Raw genomic sequence first — 15,718 nt, 5'->3', positions numbered from 1 at the left:
GTATGTAAAACCCCACCGGTAGTCCCATTGCTTCTCTTGACTTGGCATAAGGGCTGAGGGAGGAGAGTTGTTCAGAAAAACTGGGAAATCTCTGCAGCTGAGAGTTTTAAAGCACTGATGGGACTTGTATGTCAGTAGCATTGTGTATCTGCTGGGGCTGAGAAGCAGATTTTTGAGGCTCCTTCCAGTCATATTTACCTTGCAGATTTGATGGCTTTTTGAGATTTATACCATTTGAGATAAATCAAAAAGATTTGTATCTGATAAATTTCAGCCGGTAGCACCACTGCTCTGCTCTAGTTAGTAAGTCCTATAATTGCTTGCTCTACTATGTTGCTTAAGCTGCATATTCTCAGTGGGCAGGTCCAAAGTTTACGGCCTTACGACTTGAAGTAAGCATCAGATATGTACTGTGAGTAATGAAGGGCACCAGCCTCGCACTGTGCTGACCCACGGCCAGATGCACTTTCCAGATTCATCACGCCGCATTGCAGTGGGCTGCTGGGGATGACAGCGGCTTGCGCATGGCAGTGAAGCCTGCACGCAGGGGAACTGTTAGCACCTCCTGGCAATGGCTGCCCCATCATTTCACAAGCCATAAAGACCTAATTATCCTGTTGGACTGTGGACTTCGGTACGGACAGGCGGACCCATGTGCACAAGTGGCTGATGCAGTCTCTGGGCTGGTTTCTTGGAGAGACCAATAGATTAAATTCTGTTTTATCCGGTTGAATTGTACATGTCTCAGTCTTGACTGGGCTGTAAACAGGGCAGGTCCCCTTGCTTAATAGCCCTATTAACATCCTAAAAGAAGACTGCACGTAGTCTTGTGTGACAACAGACAAAGTGAAAAGTAACTTCTCAGAGTTACCTTGGTAAAAGCATGATTAGACTGGTGATTCCAGAAGCTTGTAGACTATGGACCACTCCTCAACTTAAAAGTGAGGACAGGTAGTCTCCAATTTGAGTCTTCTCCTCCAAGTGTGTATTGAAAGCTGGAAGTTAAGGGAAAGCAGTTCTGCATGGCCATGGGGGGATGTAATGATTTAATATTTTGCACTTTCAGGTTTGTTAGTTATGTGAGTTGTCCTGTCTTGTCCCCATCCTCAGCTATTCACCATCAATTATGGTCTAATTTAATCTTTCTTCTGCATTCTTTTTTAGAAAGCTCTGCTCTCTAATGTGCATCAGAAGCAGCTGCTTCAGTCACAGCGTCGCACAGGGAGTCGTACATCCCGTCTCCAACTTTGTGATTTTCCACACTGCGGACAGTACCTAAATTATGTAGGTTCTGATTAGTGACTCTGGTTTGTTTGTCTTTCTAGGTGAATGGTGTCAACATCAGCAGCGTGACTCACTGCCAAGCTGTCTCCTTCCTGCGCCACCCAGGTCCTGTTCTCCACCTCATGGTCTTGCAGGAGAAGGGGTTTTCCAACAAGACTGCACAGCAGGATTCCAGTTCTGCTATGAATCGGGAAGTGATCCACGTTACCTTAATAAAGAGAGACCGATCCGAACCCTTGGGAATCAAACTGATCAGGAAGACAGACGAGGCAGGGATTTTTATTCTAGACATGTTAGAGGGAGGTTTGGCAGCCAAAAATGGAAAGCTGAGTCGGAATGACAGAGTCCTGTCGATAAACGGCCAGGATTTGAGGCAAGGAACACCTGAGACTGCTGCACAGATAATCCAGGTAATTTATGACATGGTGAGGTTGTATGGCTAGTGACTGTGCAGCTGCCTGTGGTGATGGCAGGGCTCCTGTTCTGACCTGGGGGCTAACAGAACACACCAGAGCAAACTGCAGTCCTTCAAATATCTCTTTGGGAAAATTACTTCCCTGCAGATGTGTGGGAAGCACTGCTTCCAAATGAAGATAAACACAAAGAGTGGGAATCCATCGTGAGTCATCTCTGACAAGTCTGGAGCGAGGCAGTGGCTCATGGCACTTGAGTTCAACCAAGGCTGCGGGGTGGAGGCCGTTTTTGCAGAGTGAATATTTGTGTGCCCTGAGTAAATGCGTGCAGCGGCAACAAAGAGAGACCAGGGCAGCTGCTTGTGCTTCAAGCAGTCAACCTAAAGATGTTTGCTGGGAGATGTGATAGGCTGGCAGCACAAAATAGAACCCTTCTGACTGATTTCAAGTACTCTCTCACCATTTTACATGCATTTGGGCAAGGAGTCTAGAAAACAATGTGAGGCACCGCAGACTAAAAACATTCTAAAATGCTCAATGGGTAGAAGAGAGGTGGTTGTTCCCTGTGCAATAGAAGGGTGCTCCTGTTGCAGCATGCCAAATGTTTTGGTGAAAGGAGTAGTAGGCAAGGAATTCTGGTTAAGGATTAAGGATTGCTGCATGTGCAGCAGATATCATGTAGATCAGTTTAAATTCTTTCATTTCCCTAGGCGGTGACCTCCAGCTTCTGTTTTTATCTAAAGATCCTGACACAATACATCTCATCACATACTGTTTATATTCCGGAAAGGATCTGAGGTCAGCAGAGTGAGGGAGAGACCATTCTCTTCCTGGTCATCAGCAGAGGAGTGCAGTGGAACGGGAGAACAGAAGAGCAGAGTTCCAGCACTAAGCTCCTTTTTAATGTTATGTGTGTGATTCCATTCTATGGCCTCTTAGAATTTTGTTTGCATCCCACAAGTGTTGCTGTATTTCTGTTGTAATGTGCAAACATAACTCCCATAGGAGGAACTCTGTCTTGATCCCACTGAAATTAGTAACCAGTGTCTCAGAACCAGCTTCAGTAGGTTTGGGGATCGAATTCCTTTTCAAGTGACATTTGTATAAAACTGTGCCAGTCTTCCATACGTTATCTGTTCTCCTGAAGACTAATTCAAATTCTCAGTTAAACATATTTTAATTTTGATTGCAAACCATTTGCAGAAGAGTCCTTCTACCTGCGTTGTAAAGTACCATTTACAGCTACATATATATGCACAGCCATACGCACTGTACATAGTCTGGCACTCCTGGTTGAAGGGCATGGCAAATCCCCACCTTAAGACATGATGTTTACAATATATTTGATGAAGACATGGATGTGTGCCAACTTGTCTGCAAAAAAAATTGCTCTATCTGAAGTGACTTTGGAGGCAAGAGGCTTTTAAATTCTGTTTCAGAAGACAAAACTCTCCTGTACTAGTTTAAAAAGAAAAAAACAGTTGATGCAGTCCCTCTTCAGAGGTGAGGGAATTCGGTGCGGTGGCACCAGGGGAACAACGTCCCATGTCAAGAAGCGAGAGCAGCGCCTGCACTTCTCTCATCCGCTGCAGGAAATGCCCCAAGTGAGCACACAAGCCTCACCCCACTGGAGTCCTTCACAATAAGGTTTTGTCCAATTATCTGCAAGAACAAACCAAATTAGAAGAGCAGTAACAATAGCGAATACTTTCCCTGTAGTTTTGCCAAGGCCAGACATCCAGCTGGTTAAGTGCTTAATTGGCAGCAATCTCAGACAAAAGGTCATGTCTTCAGGTACTCTGGGGAAAAAAAAAAAAAAAGGTGGGAGATGTTGAACAATAGATGTGGTACATAAGCTGAGAGGGAAAGAGCTTTAAAAGTTTCTTTACAGTAAAAGAAAAAGCTTCCAACTTGTATCACGGTCATCCATCATGTGGACCAGTTAGCATTCTAGCTCTGTTCATTTTGTATCACAATACAATACGCTATTTTGGTTATTTGTACTGAAGTGGAGGAATGAATCATCCCTTTTTGTTTGGCACTTGTGTGGTGAGGGAGGCATGAGTGAAGCCTGCCTCTGCTCCTCTTCCTTCTGATTAACATGTGCTAATTGCTTTTTTTCTTTTCTCTGTAGGATTCTGTGGCTCTTCCCAAAAACATCGCCTCGCGTGTCATAGCCCCGTTTCAGACCCTTTGTAGAAACCGCTGCCAACCCTTTTCTCTCCCCAACAAAATGTCAGGGACTGTCCCGAATTCCTAATTTATTTTTTTATTTTATTTACACTCTCTGTTTCTCCTGGCAGACCACTGAATCCAGAGTGAACTTTGTGGTCCTGAGGCAGCCAGGTGTACAGCTCTCAGACCCGGTAGAAGATGGCATCACATCAAATAACAGCAGCAGCAGTAGCAACGGAGGGAGCCCTGTGCACCATCGGAGACGACTAGACCAGAATCACTACAGACGAAAATCTAACTACCAGAAGGTGAGTTTGGTAAATAACGGCAAAAGCGCTGGTTATTCTTGGTCTAGCAGATCTATTATGTTTGTTCTGTGATGGCAATTTGTCATCTAAGATGGATCAGTAGCTCCATTTCTTCTTGAGCTATTGAAAAGCAGCAGGTTTGTGGCTTTTGGTACTGGAGAACTGCACATTGGTCACCTTCTGGGAAACAGAGTTTTTTAGGGAGAAATGTGTCGAAATTTCTTCTAATGTCTCTACTGTTGATGCCGAACCAGCATTTCACCCTTTCTTGTCTGGAAAGGGCAATGGGAATTTTCTAATACCATCCATGAGACGCTTGGGACTGACTCCTTGACACTCATCAAGCACAACACGTTCAGGGTACTGCACATGACACTGAGTTGTGCCTTTGCTTTGGAGCTGGAGGGCTTTATGGCACAGAAGCACAAACTACACAAATTACACCGTAGTGCTCCTGTGACTTCAGTGTTGCATCTGCCATTTGTTTGCATATTATATGAAACAGTATGAGCAAGAGGAGAATCACCAGCCTGTTGTACCAAGAGAGATTTGCTCTGTTTAGAACTTCCTTTTGAGTGAGAAAACGTGTTAAAACTGCTTAGACTTCTGTGTCTAAATGCCTCTGGGGTTTAGTAAGTAGCTGTCATAAACGGCTCGAGTGTGGTTCTCTGATTTAAATCCTAGAATATTGTTTCTATAGCATATGCTATAACATGTGCTTCCACTGCAACCTAAACATTTAGTAGTAGTCACAGAGAGGATAATTGCTTGATATGAATGGCCTTGAAATGAATTCATAGCTTGTTCCTCAGTGCCAAATTGTTCTCCCTGGTGAGCATCTCTCTACAGCAAATTAACGTGGATCATTAGGAGAGCAGTGCCTCAGTCGTGGTATCACTTTGCAAACACGGGGTAGTATTTCTACCCCGAACAAGTAAATGAGAAGCTGACTTTTCCACCCAGCAATATTGTTGAAATGTTCTGGGTCAAAGATACAGATTCTGTTATAGATAAAGATTCTGTTATTTTCTTCCAGATCTGGGCGTCTCATGTTAATTGCATTAACAAAACTGCATTCTGTACTGTCATTCCTTTGTAGGATTTACCTCAGGGATATGTAAGTCATGAAAAGACAGTTGCAATAAAAAAGGAACCAAAGGAATCTTTAGGAATAACAATTGGAGGCGGAAGGGATAACAAAAACAAGCTCCCTATATATGTAACGAGTGTGCAGCCCATCGGATGCCTCTTCAGGGATGGCAGAATCAAGCGAGGTAAGGAGGCTCTGAGACCCTTTATCCTTTATGAACTCTTTGGTTTGGGTTTTTTAATGAAAGTTGGACTTGGACACTAAAGTGAGGCTGGAACAGGGTTCCACCTGAGACCCCAAGGCAGAAATGGGCTTCATAGCAAAAGGTCTGTAATAATCCTATCTTACTTAATCAACAGGAGATGTACTTTTGAGCATTAACGGCATTGATTTGACTCACCTGAACTACTATGAAGCTGTCTCAGCACTGAAATCTAATGCTGCTTCCCACTCAGTCGTACTGAAAGCCTTGGAAATCATTTCAGTGAACTCGGCAGAGCCGTCTCTGGACATCAAGGAGCAAGGATTCAGCTGGTCTCCCCTCTGGATCACATGGCTCGGATTGCCCAGGTACGTTTGTTTGGTGACTCTGTTCAATCACAGAGTTGACTTTCACTAAACACTAAAAATAATTGCTTTGTTGGTTGACCTGGAAGCATTACTGGTATTCTCACTTAGCGCTAAGGCACTGGAAAGCCTTCTTTGTCAATGAGATCATAGTATTATGAATGCATAAGGAACTTCCATTGCTTTTTATGGTGTGACCCATCATTCCCCCGCTTCCGCTGGACAATAACCGTATTTCAGAAGTTCCTGAAAACCATTTTTTCTTCTAAGAGAACTGACACAGAAAATAAGAAGTTTAGATTCTGGCATTTGAGGCACTGAGTTGACATTTAGTCAACACAGATACAGTCTCTGTCAAACTATCATTAACTGAAATCACTCTCTGGCTCTTTCTGGATCGCATAATAGAAGCCAACAGATACCTGTGCTGTTGTATAGTTTCTGATCTGATAACCTCAGTTAGGGGCAGGCATTATTTCAGTCTAATTCGTTTTGGCTGTCAAAACTGTGTCATCTATAGCACAGAGCAGAAATTATTCTGGATAGTTAAGTTTTCCTTCTGCAAAGCTTTGGACTGTAGACTTAGCACAGATTTTAGCGGCAACATGGTAAGTTCCAGACGACACAGCTGAGACTTTGAAAGCCTGAATTTCTGTCTCCTTCTGGAGAGGTGAACCTCTGGTTTGCTCACTTTTGCAGTTTCATCAAACTGCACTCAGCTGTGAGAGGCAGAGCCTGTTTTCATTCCAGCTGACTGGAGGAGGATCGTGCAGGAAAGGCACGTGGAACAAGCAAAGCCAAACCCTTTGGTGGGAAGCTCCGATTATTTACAGCCTTGTTTCTTGAGGCACCTGAAAAAAGAAATACTAACAAAGCCTCTGTTACCTTGCCCTTGTGTTACTTAGCAGCCTAATGCTAAACAAAACAGCCCAGGGAAGGTGCCTTTTGTCTCGAGCGACAGTAACTTGGCTCGTACTCAGCAGTGTCCTACAAATTTCCTCCGCTCGCCCGGGGCATCAGCCTGTTCTGTGCAGGCCTGGTATGAACTAGCCCGAGCTGCACCTGCACGGCCCAAATCCCAGCACCAACCCTCAGATGCTGGCTGCTGTTTGCTCCTCACGGGTGCTCCTGCAGGGAAGCACAGCACGGCAAAACCTGGCTGTGCTTTCTCCCTTCTTCCTTTTCCGATTTGTTGGATGTCTGGTGGCTTGCAGCTTCACCATACTTTCTGCTACAGAGGCTTTTTGCTCATCTGCCACCTGCCTTCATTTCAAGAGCATCCTGACATTACCTGCTGTTTAATATGTGGCTTGAAATTCTTTTGCTGCTGGTATTCATGTTGACTCCCCTTAGTTTAACTGTTACTGTACCTTGCTGGAGGAGGAGCAATGATTTCAGGTGCCCTTTCTGCTCCTTGGTCTTCCTTTCTTACTCTGCCCTGTATTCATACATCTGAATTTGCTGTTCTTCAGTGGCTGTGAGGGTGGTCAGGAGGCACAAAGCAAGGTTATTTCTTTTCAGAATCTGACAATAATCTTCCTCCTTCTTTCTAGTAATAAAAATTGCTGTGATTCTTCTATTTCCTCACTCATTTTTCCACCTGCTCACAGTAAGACCTGGTAGCAACTAGCTGGTCATCCACAGAATGAATGATTTCCCTAAAGCCACTAAGAAATCTGCCTTTTTCAGCTAAGTATTTATATTTGACATTGTGGCTTGCATAATCATATTATTTTCAATTATTGCTTGAGAATCTGTGAACTGAAATGGCACCATCCTTGGTCACCTGGAAATGTTCAGGATGCCTCTACAGCAGCATTTTAGTTTGGCTCAGGAACGTGCCATTGAAGAGAGAATCCCAGATGCCCTCACTTGCTGTTGTAGTTCAGGTTACAGAGAGGCCTTGACCTGCACAAACAGGGTTCCTTTTCAACAGGACTAAACCAGGAGTGCTGCAGAGGAAAGCCCACTGCAGTCTGGCACGAACAGACCCCATGTGCAACACGAGATTACAGAAAATGCCCTGAAATGTACCCAAACTGGACCTTGTGTCCTCAGCACCAGTTGTTTCACTCCGAGCTGTTCCTTCCAGGCTACCCTGCTAAAAAAGACGTAGCCTCAGAACGCTATTACAGAGCATTTGGCAGTACAGCGTGAAAGTTTAAAGCTTATTGCTGATGGCATGTGTGATTTTGGGGTTGCTCCGCTTCTTTTTGCAGTTAATACTCTGATCCAGCAGAAACATCGTTTCCTCCTTAGAGGAAACCCAGGTATTTCTAGTTTGAAGCTGAACTTTTCTGCTGAAAGGCTGGAGTTAAGTTAGCGCTCCAGGCCAGGGAAGTGTATTCGGTCATTACAACACTTGAGCCCACGGTGTTTGATTCCAGTCTTGATTCTCCTGTCTGTGGTTTTCTGTTTATGTCAAATGCTGTTTGCTCTCTTGGTGATGTGCTGTTTCTGAAATGTGTGTAAGCTTGGAGTATCCTCCACCTCTGACCACGGCCAGTGCTCCACACTTCCAATGAAGATACAAACATAAGAGGGATGGTGTAGTAATATTTTCCAGAAAGTCTGACCTCAGGCAACTAGTACTGGCTGTACTGAACCAGCTGGCCAGTATCTTTCTTGCATTTTTGGTCTTGTAATACACCTGTGGGTAGCTCTGCTGTCCTTGTAAACTTACTCCTTCTCCATTCTTTGCTTTGTTATTAATTGGTGGGGGTGAGTGTTCAAAGTTAATCATAGGCTGGGACTTACTGCTGCTGAATGTTTATCATCATCACTGTATATGTCACCTAAGACAGCATATGAACTTTACTTGATTTCTCCATAGGATTACGTTAAATCAATCCCATCTACTGGTAGTAAGAAATACCATCTCCAAATGCTGTTTTGGAGGGGATGTGCATCCCAACTCAGTGCACGCTGAATCCCAAAGATACTAGAAATACTAAGTTTACAGATAAACTTATCTTTTCTCTGTAAAGGCTTTGACTCTCAAAAACAATAACTGTGCACAGTGTGGCTTAGGGATAATTCCGAGGGGGTGGAAAAGCAGTTTTCCTCCTGCCTTGAGGTTTATCTGGAGCAAAACTTCACCTTTCTGTGAAGCCTAAAATTCTTTTCCCACAGTCATAATATAATAAATTAATGTTTCTCTTCCTAAAAACCCTTTTTCACATGGAAAAATGATTTCTAGCTAACAGCCTTTTCCAACTCTTGAAGAAAAATGTTTTGATGTCTATTCTGTGCTGGCCTGGTGCTTACCCCTCTTGCTCCCTGGGCTATTTATTTATTTGCACTAGCTGCCACATACACTTCTCATAGCTGTGGTTTTACACTTGTGTGGTGCCAGCAGAGGAAAACCGTCGGCAAACTGGAGCTGGGTCTTCCAGTGTTTATGTGTGAAGAACTCCTACAAAAGTAAATTACAGTTTCAAAGTAGGTAATTAGATCTTTCTCCTAGTGAGAAGTTAACTGAGAAGGCTTTTGAAATCTGAAACTCATCTGCGAACTGCTCAAACAAAGCCCTTGGGGCAAAACCGTTTATTAGGAGAAGTTTAGCTGCTGGAATAGCTCGGTGGGAGCAGTTTCACCCAGCGAATGTGACCTGCGAGCCAGAGTACACGAGCTCTTTGCAGAGGCTTCGCGTGTCTTTGTGCTGCAAAGTCGAGGAGCAAGCGCTCTTAGCAGTTGTGTATCGCATTCTCCAAGGCAGCCCGAGCGCTGCAGAACACCCCAGGCTTGGTGAGAGGACGCTCCTCAGTGCCTGGCGCTCAAAACCAGCAGCCTGGGATCTCCGAGGAGTCCAATACTAAACTGTACACAACGATCCCAGGTGTAGGTCCTGCAGGAAAGACCTTTCACACTCTGATTTGCTTGTTAGTAGAGGAAACGCTGCTGGACCTCCTGTGTTTGCTTTCCATCAGTGATACACAGCTGCTGAATGCCTCCATTGTACCCAGCACGTAGCACACAGCTCCGTTCTCATTATTTGCATGGGTGTAACTGCTGTTTGTGATCAATTTGGGTTTGTCGCAAGTACAGTGCATGTTCATTAGCAGAATTCATGAAGTTATTAATTAATCTTTCAGGTAATGGTAATTTTCTGCTGACTCTTAAGCTAGCACTGACAATACTGAAAGCAGATTTCCAGAGGACAGGCATATCTAGATTTGAGGATGCCTGCCCTGCAAAGGGGTTGCCTCAAATCCTTAAAAAAACCCCAAATAAATATGAGACTGGTACTTAGTTGCGCTTTCCACAAGGGAAAACATAAATTTCTGCTCAGGCAGTCTTTGAAACACACTTAACAAGCTTTCTCTGGTTTTGACCGTGCCTGTCTTCACAGCCACCTCCACTGCTGTCAGGATATTGTCCTCAGTAAAGGGAACCTGGAGAGCTGGGGCTTCAGCATTGTTGGAGGCTTTGAGGAGAGCAAAGGAAACCAGCCGTTCTTCATCAAAACCATCGTGCCGGGGACTCCCGCCTTCCGAGACAGGAAACTCAAGTACGTATGAGCAGGTCCCTGGTGTTTGTGTCGGAAACACGATCGGTATTTATGTCAGTGTTTTATGGAGGGGCTGGCTTTTACCCTTTTAACAAGCCGAGCTAAAAGTTAACGACTTCTAATTCTTAGACACTCACTTGTGCAGTTAATGCTGTTACAAAGTTGTAACAAAACAAGTTCTACATGAATGAGTGTTTTGGTTTCTCTATAAAGGTGCAACTAAAAGGAATTAACAGTTGTTTTAAAAGGCTGTAATGTTTTAATGGAGTAATTAGATAAAAGTGGAAAGGGAATGTTTGAGATGAATCTCAGACTCTGAAGTGAAAATGTTGCTTCAACAAGGAGTTGATGATCTCAGCTCAGGGTGGGTTAGATGACCTTGGGGGTCCTAGGGCACAGTGTTAACAATAATTAAGTCCTGACAAGCATGTTTCTCATCTTCTGATTAGGTGTGGAGATGAAATAGTGGCAGTAAACGGAGTGCCAGCGATAGGAATGAGCAACTCTGAACTAATCCCAATGCTGAAGGAACAACGGAACAAAGTGACGCTGACTGTGGTGTCCTGGCCGGGAAGCCTTGTGTGAAACCTCAAATAAAACACCCAACACTTGCAGGTACCAGTTGGCCATCCCACAAAGCTAAAGATGTGACAGACCAAGGGACTGCTGAACTCCTGCTCCGCAGTGAATTGCCATGGAAGACTTTGGGGGTCCTGTTTGCAGAAAACGTGTCTTTGCTGTGCTGAGGTTATCAACAAATCTGGTGGTTGGATTCCAAGAAACGGTTAATCTGAACAGTTGTTGTGGCTTCCTGGGCTCATTAAAGCTCTTTAGGATGGTGTTGCAGGGAAAGCTCTTTTTCCAGTGTTTCTCTACAAATCGCCTTTGAGGCGCTTTGCTCAGTTTTAGAGCTCTGCTTTCCCTTCAATATTATGATCAGGTTAAAACAGGCACGACTGTCTGATTTCCCCTGCTAGTGTAATGCGGTTCTGCTACTGACCTGACTGCCATTCTTGGACAATGAGTTATTTTATATGTGCTTTTAAAAGCCAATAATAAAACTGTAAGGATGGGGACCTAATTAAGCTGTTCCTGTAGACCCCAGTGTTAATATTCTTAGGTGTACTTACACCCAATGAATGTGTTTATACAATAAAAACCCAATTGTAGCTCTCAGGGCTGACAGCAGAAGAGCTGTGAGGTTAGCAGGGTGCAGCGGTGTTGACCCAAATGAAGGTCCTACCAGCACGTAGCTATTGTGAGTCCCAATTTAGGATCCCGCTGAATATGCCAATTTGTCGCAAATGGGCAATTTAGACTGCGTAAAGAACCACTGTCAAATGTATCAGCAAAAGTGGTTTCACTGATGTTGTATAAGTGCGACTTTAACATTCTTATTGAACAAAGGATATAACAATGATTCAAAGTTCCCAAGATACGAATCCAAGTTCTCATAAAACAAAGTTATGTGTGATGTTGGTCTCTTCCCAAAGATCTCGGCTTTGAGGAGGAACCTTGAGAGGTGTCCCAGCTCCAGGGGCGATCACCACCATGCACCAGCTGCCTGGCAGGAGAGCTCAGAGCAGGGTCTCTTAGGATGTCGTATTTATGGAATAAAGTGGTTGGCTTGTGGTCAAATTGCACGTGATGGACCGGGTGCGCGTGAGACTCTTTGCGCCCACACCTTTGGTCCTTGATAAACGAGTTATGGAAAAGCCACCTGCTGTTCATGTGCTAATCACATGATGGGTGTTCCAAGCTCATACGCATCAATGCTCACGGTGTCCCTGGGGGGTTTCAGAGATCGGCCTGGGACTAGAGAAGTTCTTGGCCTGGTTACGGCTTAGGCCTTGACCTCCTTTGGAGCCTCTACCAAATTGCCACTAGTTTTTTTAAGGAATCAAGTGCATCCGTCACAGTAGCCGGAGAAAAGGAATTTGTTTAATTTTCATCCCCTTCCTCAGCTCGATTTCCCTGCTTTTATGACTTGATAAAATGACCAAGTTTTCCTACAGTAGGCAGATGATGAAGCAAACAGGCTTGTTACAAGATGCCTCTGTCCCAGGATGCTTATTTTTACCAGTTTCCAGAGATCAGATGCAGAATGAAGGCGGGGGGAGGAGGACATACCTGACGCATCAGTGTCAGGCACGTGCACTGAGCTCCTGCAGTTCTGTTCTCGTCCCTGTTGCAGCTGGAGCAAGTGACCACCTCGCTGGATCAGGGCGAGCCCCAGGGGCCGTTGGCCACCTTGGCCGCATGGGACCAACTCCATGAACTAAGTGACCTGCAGGACAGTGCCCAGCTTGGCTCCAGGTCAAATCCACAGTATTGTTACAATTTAGAGCAAAAGAATTAAAGCCGAGGCAGGTTGGTTTGACCTGTGACAATTTGCTGAGCGCCTACCCGGAAACTGCACATGAACTGATTTTCCCTCCTTTATTAGCAGTTGTTAATCAGCAGTAGAAATGTCAGATCTTTCTCAAACCGGGTTTTACTGAGAGATCTTTCATCTTATGCTGTTTCTGCTGTCCCTTTTCTGGAGGCAGCTCAGCTTATCAGAATCAAAGAAGTTTCTCTCTCTCCTGTAAAAATGCTACTTAGAATGAATGTTTAATTCCTTCTTGTAGTAAACTGGCTGCAGGTAAGTGCCTGTCGTTGTCTTAAGCAGTGCTTTTCTTAGGGCTGGCTACTCCGTAATTAGCAATTACTGCAGAGCAGAATTGTTCCTTGCTTGATGACGTTGGTGTTTATATGCAGTGACTCGACTCTCTTTGGCTCTTGGCTTCAGGCAGCACAGAGCAGGGCCTGTTAACAGAGCCTGTTACACAGAAACAACTTTGGATCCAACTGTCACAAAAACTTCCCTGGCACATGGTGTGGCCTCTTTGTTTGGTCGATAAATACCGCTGTAGACTTTGACAGCAGAACAGTGCCTGGCCAGCTGGGCCCTGGGACCTTTTTTCCCTCCTCTTGTTGCTACTGAATGCTGAAAGCAAAATAACTCCAAAGTCAGAAAGGTGCCTGTGGAAAACTAGTCACTCGACCTCTGTCTGACACAAAGGAACAGAAAAGCCTGAAGCAATTTTTGTCTCTTTCCAATCAATGTGCAAAATCTGTGCCTGGTATGGAACAGTAAATATTTTTGTAGGTAGAGAGAGGGCGATTCCTACTGGGTAGCACCAAATGTCGCTCGGAGAAAGTACAGTAGGAAAAAGCCAAGAGGATGCTGCAGAAGGCAGCGTGATTTTTGCTATTAATCCATCTTGTTTCAAGGTGCCTTCAACTTCACGAAAATGTCCTAGTAATTTAAGTATTGTTTCCAAGATCAGCTTGTTAATAGATGTTGAATTTGTTTTGATGCCTTTATAAATTATTGTAATATGACTGAAAAACATGTCCCATGTGGGTTTTTTTTAACCTTTCCTTCCAGTGTATTTGCTACAACCACCAGAACAAGCCACCTCAACAAGAGACACTTCTCCAAGAAAGTGATCTTGTGAGGCAGGAAGTATTGCTTCTGGTACTCTGCCCTGGTGAGGCCGCATCTGGAATGTTGTGTCCAGTTGTGGGCCCCTCAGTTCCAGGACAGGGAACTGCTGGAGAGAGTCCAGCGCAGCCATGAAGATGCTGAAGGGAGTGGAGCATCTCCCGTGTGAGGAAAGGCTGAGGAGCTGGGGCTCTGGAGCTGGAGAAGAGGAGACTGAGGGGTGACCTCATTCATGGGGATCAATATGGAAAGGGGGAGTGTCAGGAGGTTGGAGCCAGGCTCTTCTGGGTGACAACCAGTGATAGGACAAGGGGCAATGGGTGCAAACTGGAACACAGGAGGTTCCACTGAAATATGAGAAGAAACTTCTTCCCGGTGAGGGTGCCAGAGCCTGGCCCAGGCTGCCCAGGGAAGTTGTGGAGTCTCCTTCTCTGCAGACATTCCAACCTGCCTGGACACCTTCCTGTGCAACCTCATCTGGGTGTTCCTGCTCCGGCGGGGGGATTGGACTGGATGAGCTTTCGAGGTCCCTTCCATTCTGTGATTCTCCCTGTCCTGAAATACACTGTGACTGGGAAAAAAACCCCTGAATGACAGTAAATCCTACATGCCCTTCCCTTGGTTGTGCCCCTGCTCCTGTCTGCAGCCCACTAGTGCATGTGGGGCTCAGAAATGACTAGAGCAAAAAGCTCACCCAAGGAATAAATAAATAAAGCTTTATTTGATGAGGCTTAACTCCCCGATTCAGTGCGCTGCACAGCTCAGCAACTCCGAGGCAGCGCTGGGGCTGTTGCTGCCAGAGGAATCACATGTCTGCGCTCATGCTGGGTCAGCTGTTGCTGGGATTTCTACTGCTGCAGTGCGGGCAGCACAAAACATCTGGGAGAAAGACATCACTGGCATTACCTGTAGGCTGCACGGCCGTACTGAAGTCAGCCTCTCTCCTCCCCACCGCTATGTGTGTTTCCTGCTGGCAGGAGCTAAAGGACCTGCCCCAGGCTCCCCGAGACACTGTACTCCTTCTCTCCACAGCTGGCACTTGCGTAATGAGACTTGTGCAAGTGTGAGGTGCTCGGCCCCTGGGGCATTCTGCGCTCAGTGGCACACAGGCCTGTTTCTCACCTCCAGCTTTAGTCCAATACAAATACTGATGCCCCCAGCCTAAGAAGTGGCCTCTTTTCTGAGAATTATTAGCTGCCATTCAGTATTCCCCAGAGAACACAACCATGAAACCTGCAGTAGTTACCTGATGCAAGTAAAGATTATTTCCAAAGCCCCACTGTTAGACTTCTCTAATACATTAAAGGCAAACATTTCACCCCTACTTATTTAATTAAAACAAAACCATTTCAAACTATTTCCCTTAAATCCACAGCTGCTTCTGGCAGCATAAACCTGCTAAAAACAGTGAAGGCCTTGGGTTCATCTGTAAAAACATTCCAAGAACGCACGAGGAAGCTGCAGCACTGACTCGTCAGTACAGGATTCTCTGTCCCCTCTCCCACAGCACCACCCCTAAGCCCAGGTGCAGAGTGGATGGGATCACCATTAATTGCGCCTGTTTACAGGTTGAAGAGCTTCTGTCACCTCCCCAAACTGAGCAAGAGACAAGGGGAGTGGATGCAGAACAGCTCTATCACCCATACAGAGGCACCACGTACACCTTCACATGCAAAAATGGAAGAAGTAGCACTGACTGGGCCCAAAACCTAAACTTAGGAGAGGGGGCACATCTCTCCTTGCGCCGCAGACAAGTGTGTTTCCAGGGGGCTGTACCAAGCACTCCTGAATCCTCCTCACCAGTTCTGGTTTGATTTCGCCCACAGCACAGCAGGTTCACCCCAGGTTCCCGAAAGCTGTCAGGCGCCGGCAGCTGAGCCC

The 15,718-nt window shown here is 45.4% G+C and overlaps 1 protein-coding gene across 1 annotated transcript in view; it reads left to right on the top strand.

The window, feature by feature from the left end:
- Positions 1 to 13,705, top strand: part of LOC135993356 (ligand of Numb protein X 2-like) — a 31,217-nt gene extending 17,512 nt beyond the window's left edge. Inside the window, exons 5-10 of the mRNA XM_065643162.1 lie at positions 1,326 to 1,694; positions 4,001 to 4,180; positions 5,280 to 5,454; positions 5,630 to 5,840; positions 10,189 to 10,347; positions 10,797 to 13,705. Coding sequence (XP_065499234.1) covers positions 1,326 to 1,694; positions 4,001 to 4,180; positions 5,280 to 5,454; positions 5,630 to 5,840; positions 10,189 to 10,347; positions 10,797 to 10,932 — 1,230 coding nt within the window. The 3' untranslated portion in view covers positions 10,933 to 13,705. The remainder of the gene's footprint in view (positions 1 to 1,325; positions 1,695 to 4,000; positions 4,181 to 5,279; positions 5,455 to 5,629; positions 5,841 to 10,188; positions 10,348 to 10,796) is intronic.
- Positions 13,706 to 15,718: the final 2,013 nt, after the last annotated feature.

Source organism: Caloenas nicobarica, chromosome 12, assembly GCF_036013445.1.
Source record: "Caloenas nicobarica isolate bCalNic1 chromosome 12, bCalNic1.hap1, whole genome shotgun sequence".
NCBI lineage: Eukaryota > Metazoa > Chordata > Aves > Columbiformes > Columbidae > Caloenas > Caloenas nicobarica.
Note: the sequence above shows the minus strand (reverse complement) of the source record. Positions and strands in the feature narration are given on the sequence as shown.